The sequence below is a fragment of the Melopsittacus undulatus genome, chromosome 1 (assembly GCF_012275295.1).
Source record: "Melopsittacus undulatus isolate bMelUnd1 chromosome 1, bMelUnd1.mat.Z, whole genome shotgun sequence".
NCBI classification, from domain to species: Eukaryota; Metazoa; Chordata; class Aves; order Psittaciformes; family Psittaculidae; genus Melopsittacus; species Melopsittacus undulatus.
In genome coordinates, this window is record NC_047527.1 from 135,125,400 (window position 1) to 135,137,675 (window position 12,276).

Genomic DNA, 12,276 nt, shown 5'->3' on the forward strand with positions numbered 1-12,276 from the left:
TGTGTTGGAGCAATCCCTGGTACAGCCACGGGTTGGGCAGAGGAGAGATTCAGTGCAGCCCTGAGGAGAAGGACTTGGGGGTGCTGGTCAATGAGAAAATGAACATGAGCCGGCTTCAGTGTGTGCTTGCATCCCAGAAAGCCAAACATATCCTGGGCTGCATCAAAAGGAGCATGACCAGCAGGTCGAAGGAGGTGATCCTGCCCCTCTACTCTGCTCTCGTGAGACCTCACTTGGAGTATTGTGTGCAGTTCTGGTGTCCTCAACATAAAAAGGACATGGAACTGTTGGAACAAGTCCAGAGGAGGCCACGAGGATGATCAGGGGACTGGAGCACCTCCAATATGAAGACAGGCTGTGAAAGTTGGGGCTGTTCAGCCTGGAGAAGAGAAGGCTGCATGGAGACTTCATAGCAGCCTTTCAGTATCTGAAGGGAGCCTACAGGGATGCTGCGGAGGGACTATTCATTAGGGACTGTAGTGATGGGACAAGGGGTAACAGGATAAAATTTAAGTAGGGAAAGTTCAAGAAGAAATTATTTACTGTTAGAGCGGTGAGGCACTGCAATGGGCTGTCCAATGAAGTTGTGAATGCTCCATCCCTGGAGGTGTTCAAGGCCAGGTTGAACAGGGCCTTGGGTGATATGGTTTAGTGTGAGATATCCCTGCCCGTGGCAGGGGGGTTGGAACTTGATGATCTTGAGGTCCTTTCCAACCCTAACTGTTCTATGATTCTAATACCAGCCTCTCATACAGTAACAAAGACATTGGCTGTCAAGGCATGACAGAGAATATGTTTTTTAAGTTGTCTGCAATATGATTTTCCTTCTCAATTAAAAGTGCACTGTCTACCACCCAAAAGAAACGGGTTGAAAGCTACCAGAAATTATGTTCTTGTTGCCATTTATGCAGAAATAAATGCATCTTCTTTGGGAAAGAGAATGTAATCTAAATGTGCAAAACCAAAATAAACAACAGTAGCTTTCACCTGCTCTCACAAAAACATCTGCTCACCTTTCCAAACACCATAGACTCTTACCTTGATGTGTTTGCACTGCTTGGATGTTATCTGCTCTCCATTAAATTCAACATTAAATGTCCCAGTGTGTGTAATGGAGCAAGGAAGTAATAATAATACAAAATCCTTACAGTTGTAAATGCTGCCAAAGCTACCTGAGTATTTATAATGAGCAGATAAACTGGAAAAAAAACAGAAAGAAAAGATTACTTTTGTGGAAGTATGAATGATAGCATTCAAATACAAGCCGTAATTCTTCAAGCCTTTTTTATCACAGGCATTTTCAAAAGTGCATTTACAAGGAAACAAAGTGTACAATATTTTGTTTGATCTGAAAACCTCTTCTAATTGAACTAAAATTGAACTAAAATATACTAGAAAGAGTTCTTTTGCTCTTCTAGGTTCTTCTGCTTTAAATGTCTTTTGTTTAAAAATATCCACATAACAATTCCGTATAATAAAAGTATTAAGAAAGAAAAGGGATATTGACTTCTGACTTTTAGTTGGTTTTATATGTGTTAAGAACAGAGCTCAGTTGTTTGCAAAAATGAGCCTTATGACCAAAAACCTGGTCATGCTTTTTGCTTTCTGCTGAGATATAAAGATTTGACCGGATGTTCAGTTCCTAGGAAAACGAATGATCTTTTAAGGTGGTACATGACACTTAGAGGGTATCTGGATGACTGGTTGTACGCTGATTTCACATTAAGGAGTTGATCCTGAGAGGCTGGAAGAGGTAATTTTTATCTATGAAGTCAAAAGTAATATTCTTCTATCAGAGATATTGTGGCCACAGGACTAGGGAAGTGATGGTCCCTCTGTACTCAACACTGGTCAGGCAAGTTGTGAGGAGTGGCTGAGGGAACTGGGGTTGTTTAGCCTGGAGAAAGGGATGCTCCTTATTGCTCTCTACAACTACCTGAAAGGAGGATGTAACAAGGTGGATGTTAGTCTTTATTCCCAAAGGAACAACTGATAGGATAAGAAGAAATGGCTTCAAGTTGCACCAGCATAGGTTTAGACTAGCTATTAGGAAACATTAGGGTTGTCAAGCATTGGAATGGGCTACGGAAGGAAGTGGCTGAGTCACCATTTCTGGAGGTATTTAAAAGATATGTAGATGTGGTGGCTGGCTCATGGTTTAGTGATAGACTTGGCAATGGTAGGTTAATGGTGGGACTTGATGATCTTAAAGGTCTTTTCCAACCTAAATAATTCTCTGATTTGAATTTCAATACCTACAGCAATTCTGTAGTTTTGTACAGGGTGATTGTCATCTTTTTCCTTTGCACATCCTTTTTCCTTTGGACCCTGCTAAATGGACTTACTTGTACATAGCTCAGAGTTAACTTGAAAAATCTGCATTTTTTGCCTTTAATATCTGTGCTTACTTCCTGCCTTCTCAGAAATAATGCTTAACCCAAGACTTTGTTTGGTAGAGGCATTCTGAATTGCAAACAATCACTTCTGTGCCTTCCTTTTGAGCTAAGCCAACTCAGTGCTGTTGACTGGAATTTCGAGGCTGAGTGGAATTCCCAAATATGGAAAGCCAAGAATAGGAAAAAAAATAATACACTTCAGGGTGTGTAGTAGCAACACCAAATTTTCTTGGTAGGCAGAGCCTTCATAGCTTTGCTAGTTACGCCTTTTGCCATTTTAACCACTGCCTTCTATACACTGTATGTACCACAAGATGCCCCTATTGGAGAGGAGGGTGAATCAACGCAAACAGCTTGATTTACCTGCGCAGGAAAAGCATCCCTAAGAACCTGGCTACCAGACACATAGCTGAATACATGTCTTTATTTAACCCTATTTTAGGCAGAAATCTTTGTCTTCACAAGAACCGTCTCTGAAAGCAGATTGAATAAAAAGCAAATGAGGGAGGTGTCATGGCTTGGCTTTGGCTTTAAGTCACCACGGTAGTGCTTCTCAGATTTTAGAAGCTGATGTTTGCAAATTAATTGCTTGGCCTTTAAATAGTTCCAAACCACCCAAAGTGCTCCATTATGTTAGTACAGGCTTGAGAAATAGATATGTATTACTAGCTAATTGAATAACATATGGTGTTGATTAGTGCTTAGCTCTTTATAGAACTCAATTAAAAAAATGACTGCAGTATATTTTGAGACTATGAGATGTCTGTTGGTTGCTTCTGGCATGAGGGAACTGCTGAACCAAGAAATGATGAACTTCTTCTGTTTAGTTCATCTATATCTTCCTTTAGGAACTCGTGGTTCATGTGACTGTGATGGGAGATAGGCTGGAGTCTGTTCATTTGCAGCAGTATTGAAATGCAGCCTTTCCTGAAAGATTTAAGTGCTCTCCTGGCAAAACAAAACAAAAGCCCTGGCTTTTTTGTTTTGTCTGCTATTGCTCAAGGTATACAAATATACAGTGAGCCTCTTTCAAATGGATAAAAATCTACTCTTGTAGGGTTCAGTTTGTAGAGATGCATTTCTTCGGAGGAATCCCAGGACACAGACATTGTTATAAAGCACTTCAACCCCAAATAACCTCAGTCTTCTCCCTCCTTTCCCTTTCCTCAGCAATAAACATATGGGGAAAACCTGTCTTTATTTCTTTCACTTGATGCAGTTTTTGCTCAGGAGATTATTTTCCTCTCAAACTTCACAAAAATTACCGGAGATGATGATAATTACGATTTTCTTATTATTCACATAGATGATTGAAGTGGTATAATAGCTAGCAGCAGAGATCAGACTGAGAGGAGCTGAAAGAATACAGAAAAACAATATAGAGGAAAATAAGGTGTTTCTCTCTCTGACTTATCTTTTTTTTTTTTCCTTCCTCATAAGCTACCTCTTCTACTGTATCATTTGTGGATTTTTTGAAGAGAAAATGTTGTAGATAGTGGCTTCAAGAATGACGTGTGCTGTTTGAGACGGCAACAAGAAATACTGACTTCTGTCTGCAGTTTTGTCACGGACTAGTAATTTAGCTCTTGGGTGTATGAGCTGACAAACTCTTCCTTTACTTTTTAGAAGCAAGTGATGGTTATTCTTACAGACCTAAAATTCTTAGTAGGAAAGCCTACCAAGAGTGTAAAATTATTTAATGCATATATTTTCCAGATTTTCATCAACAGCTTTCATAGTATTGTATACTATTTTGTATTTATTTTTCATCTGAAGGACAGCAAAATCTGAAAACTCCAGAACAATTATTTAAATCAATTATTTAAAAAATAAACCCTTTCCAGTCCCAGTAGGTTCCCACTGCCCCGTAGCTCTTCTGCTGAAATGACGTTCATTCATCCATCCAGAGAAAACAGATGAGGCCTGCAGCGTATCCTGAAGGTTACTCAGGTCATGTGGGAGAGAGCTGCACTTCAGAGATGCAGTGCTTTTCACCATGAGTGCCCTTTCACCGTTTCCACATTGTGTGTCCTTCTCATTATGTGCTTGTAACTGCCACAGCAGCAATGTGTAAAATAGAGCATTCATGACCTAAATTACTCTGGGCTCAAAACCAGGAGCAGGTGTAACCCTCCTCAGAACCGTAAGGCTGCAGTGTCAGGACCACGTCATCCAGTGATAATGGGGGTGGAAGAGGCAAAAGCTATTTTATTTTTGTGTTCATGATCCTTCCCCCAGGCTGTCCTGCCCCCTCCATCCATGTATAAAATAGATGGCAATATGTTCATTTTTAAGCTTCTCCCAGGTACAACTGTCAAGAGCCTACTTTTTTTTTATTCAGTGAGGTCAATCTAGAGGTTTTAAAAGCAAGTTAGCTGTTACTGGCTTCTTGTTAAAGGTGCCACAAGAACCCAATGCAGTAGGGATTTTTGGGAAGCATAAAAGGTAAACAGGGAGTCCTTAACATGCAGGCGCCAGTTTTGGGCAGGTTCCTGTCATATGTGGGCTCAGAGTATGGAAGATATTCTTTGAAGGCTAATACAAAGGTCACCCTACTGTCACCAACCAGTAACATTCTGTCACTTGACAGATATATATAATAGCAATATATTTATGAATTTGAAGAGATTTGAACATTCTAGTTACTACCAGAAGGGTGTTTGTGTGGCGTGCCTGTAACGTTCCCCCAGGATGTGAGAACTGACAAGGTGATAATTAAAGAGAAGATCTTGATAAGTCATCGATCTGTTTTTGTTTGTTTATTTTTTTTTCTTAAACATTGTGCTAGCAACAGTTTCTTTGAAAGCAGCTGGTATCTGTTGATATCTGAAAATTGCATTTTATTATTACCTGCAAAAGTTCAGTCCTTTTAGCATTTTCAGAGGCTATTATGGCAGGCAGAGTGAGATTCAGCCCATCTAACTTGAGATCTATAGCAGACATCTGCAAAGGAAGAGGAATATATGCTTCTAGGAAAATAAAACCACCTATGTTTATAATTTTAGTCTATTTCACAGGGAAAAGACTCTTTCCATAGGCCCTGTAGGTAAGATTTACAGTGAATGCAGAGTCTAGGAGTGACTGAGATTCAAGCATCTACACGTTTGATTCCCACTTAAATGTCTTTCGCAGTTTGGGAATGAAATACTAGAAATCCCTGAATATTGTAATTAGGGGGCTTTTCTCCTTTAATGCCTTGTCTGTATTTTTCTATCCTTCAGCTATTACAGGAATGTATTTGTTGTAGCAACCTGTTGGGAAGCACTCAGGGAGATATTCCCTAAGATGTACTGTATCATTCGTCAGTGGAAGGTGGTCTGCACTGAGTACAACTGGCTTACCTACATAGTGGTCTCTTACTGTTAGATTCATAAGTCTCTGTTGGTCTCTTAAATGTATCCAACATACTTGACTATTACATGTGATGGGTCAAAGTCATAATGACTGAGGCAGTTCTGTGCTGACAAGACAATCTGGAAACAGAACAGTTGTAATACAAATGAGCAAAGTTTCCTTTCAGTATCCTTGAATAGAAAGCATGATATTGTCTTGCATTTAAGAAGGTAAGGATTGTTTCACGGAAAGGATGTAATTTCTAATCCCTTGCATTCAAGCACATTTCAGGAAAGAAATCCCCAGCAGCCTCTATGTTAGCTATGCCAGCAAACACCACAATTTGTAGTTGTGCTGTTCTTCCACATGGGACAGTTTTCTACTTCACAAAGCTATAATGTCATACAAAGTTCATTTTACTGGTAAGCATCATTGAGCCAAAATTGAGTTCAGAACTCCAGGGAAAATAAATGTAAGCATTTATCCACAGTGCTGTTTCAGTTGGCTTGAAATTTTGCAGTCTTCATCAGGGCTCCTAAAGCTTGAGAAGTTAGCTTTTTTTTGGGGTGGGGGGGAGAGGGTGGTGGAAGGCAAGGAGAGAAGAGAGAAAAAAGTTACCTGCAAAACTGATGGCTAAGATATGTAACCATTATAGTCAAGGTTAACTCTGTAATATGGCAGCAGGGAAAGAGGGTTTTCATTTAATATCTATCGATCAGACTGATAAGATATTGATAGCAATTAAAAATTGCATTTTAAATTAATATTATAATGTTTTCTTCTAACCATTTTCCATGGAGTTTTCCAATAGAATAAACTAAGCATTCTTTTCCTTACTTCCACCAATCAAAATTGCTGCCTGAACATTTCAGTTGAAAAAATAAAGTATGCAGTAATGCAGGCAAAAAACTGGAAGTAGGCTGCTTTGCAAGAGTTAATCTGCAGCTGCATTAAACACTGGTTGATCTTTACAAGATTTCACAAACTTGATGTTTTTCTTCTTTTAAAATACTACTTGGAGTTGAAAATTGCATTTTAAAAGTATACCAGCAAGTTATACTCAGTAGGATGTCTTCCCCTTTATCCTTTGCTGTCTTTATTTCCTTGTCCTTTAAGGAATATCAGGTAGGAAATACTCAATGTTTTAAACTGCTGCTGTTTTTTCAAATTTTTTTGTCTTCATGTTTGGGATTTTTTTTTCCCCTCAAACCATTTGTATCCAATATACATACTGAGTACTGCTATGTAATGCTGTTTTACAGCATCAGATCAAGTGGTTTGTACAGGTCTGTACTATTTCACCTTAGTCCTTTAGTAATACCATTATATACTCAGAAATTCCTTTGTATCTGTAAAGGAAATGGTGGCAGACTGTAATGTGTCTTCCTGAAACTTTTGTTTTCCTAATTGATAACTGGTCCACAGTTATCATAAAATCATAGGACAGTTTGGGTTGGAAAGGATCGTTAAGTTTCACACCCCCTTGGTGCAGGGGTGCCTCACACTAGATCATGTCACCCAAGGCTCTGTCCAGCTTGGCCTTGAATACCTCCAGGGAGGGAGCATTTACCACTTCTTTGAGCAACCTATTCCAGTGCCTCACCACCCTCACAGTAAAGAAATTATTCCTGAACTTTCCCTACTTAAGTTTTATCCCGTTACCCCTTGTCCTGAGCCATTGACCACAACTCTTTGCGTGTGGACGTCCAGCCAGCGATTTATCTACTGGGTGGTCCATCTATCAAACTGATGTCTCTCCAATTTAGAGACAAGGATGTCGTGTGGGACAGTGTGGAACACTTTGCACAAGTCCAGGTAGATGACATCAGCTGCTTTGCCCCATTCATTAGTTCTGTAGCCTCGTCATATAAAGGCCATCAAATCGATCAGGTGTGATTTGCCCTGAGGAAGTATCCCTTTCTTTCTCCAGATTTGAAAGACATGTCCGAAGGCAAAAACGTATTGCAGCTCTAATGCCATCACAGCTTTCTAATGAAAGAGAAATCGAATCATAGATGCTCAATTTTTTTGTTTCCAAGGTGGAATTTCCCTTATTACTTTTCTGTGTCTCTGTAGGCTGTGCATTGTATAATTGCTTTTTCTGGAACAATATACAAGACAGAAGTGTTCTATATGCCAAAAATAAGAATCTCATATATTATTAGTCTGCGTTCACTTGCATACTGGAGGGATGCAGTAACATGCTACTGTACTTTATTAGGCTGCCAGCTTATTTGTTTAAATGTTTCAAAAGGAATTAGATATGTGTACACATAGTGTATAAGATTTGTTTAATTTATTATATTACATTTGCTTACAAAGTTTTACACCTTGGTTAGAGGACACCTTGTATTATAGTAATCTCATGCCTATATGAGTAGCAGTGTATGCCTAGAGGTATGTTTTACTTGTAATTTTAAATTTATACTGCTCTCTAGTGGAGAATACTTTCAATGCAGAAGTATGTATGTATTAATGTACAGATGTCTATAAGCTGGGATTTCTGAAAAGTTACTGTCATCCAGAGCAATTCAGTAAAATTAATGCTATCATGTCAGAATGTAATCCTTGTAATGCTTTGTTTAAAGACTGAATGTCTAAACTTAAAAATATTTCAGACAGATGAATATATCTCTTTGGAATGAACAATATCTTCAGCAAACTCTGCTACTTCCTCAGGAGAAACCTCCTCCTTTCGTTAGCAGAAATATGCTACAGTCTACTATAGAAAAACCTCAAGTTTTCCCCTAAGCTTCCAGTCTCATAATGCCTTCTGGGAGAGTTGTAATTTGTCTATAGAAGTTCCTATAGTCTGTTAGTATAATAGGTTTGATTTTACTAAATAACTACTTTTATGCTGCTTTTTTTTCTTCCCCTTCCCCCTCTGATTTTGCTTTGGAATGAATTCCTTAGCCTGTGTTCTCATCTCTTGCTGTGGGCAGTTAAAAACCTAGGTAAGAATTGACTACGCACAAAAAATGAAATAGCAATACTGACTGAACTGGTTGAGTGAGGTTTTAATGTGTGGAGCTTTTTCAGAACTGGGTCTCTGCTTGCTTAAAAGAAACAAGATTTATTATCATAAAAGAACACAATGCTAGTTAGATAGCAGGCAAATCTGAAAACTGATATTGGGACTGTTTTGAATATTGGTAGGTGTTAGATTTGCATCTTTAGATAAATTGATCTTTACGATTTGATTGGGAAGCAGTAATTGTGTTTAAATCCTTGGGGGGACTGGCAAAATGTTTTGCTGATGAAATTCACGATATTTGAAGCTCTCTCAAGTGATTTGCAGTATTTTGGTGTAATCAGACCTAAATCTGAAGGCCTGTTTAGATTTATTTTTAGATACTGAACCTTGTCTGGATCTGGGATCAAATGAGTCTGTAGCCCATTTTCTTGTGTTGCTGCAATCATCATTTTTGTCTCTAGGTTGACTGATTTGTCAGGTAGAGATCAAATAGTATCATCATATTTAAGTCTGCAGTAATTTTGTCACTCAATGTACCGATTAGATTCTTTGGCTAGACCTTCATTTATTCACTAAGTCTAGGAGAACAAGCAATTTAAAGTTTCATATGCTATATAAAGGTCTCATCAAGATGCTAAGTTAGTGTAAGATTTTGCACTCTGTGAATAGCAAATTAGCCTTGCAGTGCACAGAGCACTTCACCTGCTCCATTTCTGCTCACCTTTAATCACAGAAACTCATGTTTACATTGGCTTCACTTGAAGTTTTGCAGATGAGGTTATCTTCTCATTTCTTGTAGTTGTTACAGTTTGGTATTAGCTGAATGTAAACTAACTACCCTTGAATTATAATCCTGGGAGGTTAAGATAAGAAACTAATAGAACATGTTTATTGTTTGTCTTTGAACTATTTTGAATGAGACAAGTTATGAAATGGTTAGATGGGCTTGAAAGCATTCATGAGAATTGGAGAGGGGGTTGCTAAATACCTAATAAACTTGGGAGTGGGGACTATGCAATCAAGTTTTGCAGAAAAATAAGGGGGTTATTTTATCTTCTTGTAATTCCAGCACACCAAAATATGTAAATACAGGAAACCCTGACTAACTCCCCTCCCTCTCACTCCCCCCCCCCTTTTTTTTGTTTGTTTTGTTTTTGTTTCCTCTCAAAGCATGGGTTTTCCATGGGCTGCAGCTTCCTTTATGGCATGTCTGCCAGCTCTGGTATGGAGTTTTCCTTGGGCTGCAGGTTGGCTATCAGCTCATTGAGGTATTCCCTGTGCTGCAGGGGGACAACCTGTGTCATCATAGCCTTCACTATGATCTGGAGAGGGATCTCTGCTCCAGTGCCTGGAGAACCTCCTTCCCCTTCTTTTCCACTGTCTACAAGGCTGTTTCTCTTGCATGTTTTTGTTTGCAGATGTAGAAATCTTGTGTATATTGTTTTGTGTTGCTCATTGTTTACCCCTCTTATGTCTTTTCCCCACAGAAAATATGAAGAAGCCCTGGAGCCCTGATTTACCAGCTGATAACCAATCCTACAATTCAGATTTCACATCCATCCCAGACAGAGAGGGAGAGAAAGAGTTAGCACCTGATAGCACTGAACAAAAGAAGGAGAGAGAAAAGAAACACACAAATTTCACTTTGTGTAATGTTTGTAACATTCAGCTGAACTCTGCTGCTCAGGCACAAATCCACTACAATGGCAAGTCCCATCAGAAGAGGTTAAAACAGCTCAGCAATGGCAATCTCAAAGGTGATAATGGTAAGTATTAAAATATGTATACCTTTTTGCCATTCTTTGATGAGAGAATTGCAGCAATGCACAGTAGAGTCTATATATACGAGTCTAAACATTTTAATTCAAACAACAATTTTTTTGAACTTAAGACAAAGGCTTCTGGTGACCTCATTGGCGTCATCCGTAGTGTGAGCATCTGGCAAATGGCTAAAGGTATACCATCTGTGTTGTTAGAAGTGTTTTCATTTTATGTTTTGCTTACGTGATGATGTTGATTCAGATTCTTTCTTATTCATTTGCATTTTGATGGTTTTCAGCATAATCAGTGATATTCCATATTTCACGGTTGACTAGAAAGGTTATATTTGCTGGGGGTATGGTTGCTTTTGATGACTGTAAGGTGGTTGCAAAATAGATTGAAACAAATACGTTACACAGAACAAATATATTCCCAAGCTCATTTTGCTTTAGTCTGCTAATTCAGGTTCAACCCATAGCAAGCATATGTCTGTTTAAAGACCATAACTGAAGTCAAACAGAGATGGAACAAAGGTTATTTTGGTTTTAATTTATTTCCTTGGCAGCTTTGGGAAAAGCATTTTATAGTAGGTTGCATGTTTTCCTATCATCAGAGTGAGTTGTATGCCTCAAAGAAAAATGTTTGTGGCTGCATGTACAAAAGTAGATAATAGAGGCAAATGATGGTCCCTGACAGGAAAAAAACAGATTACTGGGTTATAATTTCCTCAATGTCATAACAGGTAGTAGTCAACCTTGCTGCTCTATGGGTAAAGTTGTACTGTATTGCACTCTCTGCTTCTATGTACCATGTCACATAAGTAATGATTTTAATACGATGTACTTAGGACTTTCAGACTCTTTCTTCAAACCTCACACTTTGCTTAATATTTTGTGCCATGAGTTGCTTCTTGTCTGCGACGGTATATGCAGAACATGAGTCCTTAGATAAGCATTTTAATAACCTGTGAGGAATAATGTAGGTATGTTACTGAAGTGTGTTGGATGTGAGTGCTTTTCTGTGTAAGAAGTGTGTTGCTCTTTTCCTTAAAACAATAAAACAAACAAAAACATAACAGCACAAATCATTTTGTGCTTACATGGCAGGACTGTAACATGTGCCACTGTTCATAGTTCAGGCTTATGAGGAATACCACTGCTATTAGGAGAAGCTGTGAAAATGCATAGTGATTGATTTCCTAATTTATTAAAGATGCAGTATGGTTATCCACAAATGCATTTGTTCTAACCAAATAAACAAAAAGGCTAATGTTATTGCTGTCTTTTAAGGTAAAATTTTATCATCATTTTTAGCACAATAATTTTGCTAATGGTAGAGTGTGTTTTTCTCCAATTCTTTTTTATGCTTTTATCCATGGTAATGAAAGAATTAGTAATTAAGCAGTGCTGAAATTAGTGTCAGAGGGCTTCAGTCATGCTTCAACATTTGTATTCTGGAAGGGGTTTTTTTTTCCTTCTTAAAAGTATCCCTGAATCATGTGTACCTGCATCCATTTGTAGACAGAAAATAGCAGATTGACTATCTAGCTCTTTGTTTCAAGGTGCAGTTATTTTTTGGGGTTGCCTGAAACTTGAGGCTTTTCAAATCTGGCAGACCTTTGAGTATAATCAAAAGTAGCACTCAACTGAGAGAGCTATGTAGGGAAGAGCATAAAGGAATGATATTCCCATATTAATAGACTTTGATATTTCAGTTTTTTAAAACTGAATATTAACTGAAATAGACACCAATATCAAATATTTCTTGCTAGAAGTCAGAACATCTGAATGTCTGAGTAACTACCCCTCTCCG

General features: G+C 38.4%; 1 protein-coding gene across 1 annotated transcript in view; it reads left to right on the forward strand.

The window, feature by feature from the left end:
* The window catches only part of ZNF385D (zinc finger protein 385D), a 420,486-nt gene that overhangs the window by 76,562 nt on the left and 331,648 nt on the right, over positions 1 to 12,276 (forward strand). The window contains exon 2 of the mRNA XM_013129993.3: positions 10,191 to 10,469. Coding sequence (XP_012985447.3) covers positions 10,191 to 10,469 — 279 coding nt within the window. The remainder of the gene's footprint in view (positions 1 to 10,190; positions 10,470 to 12,276) is intronic.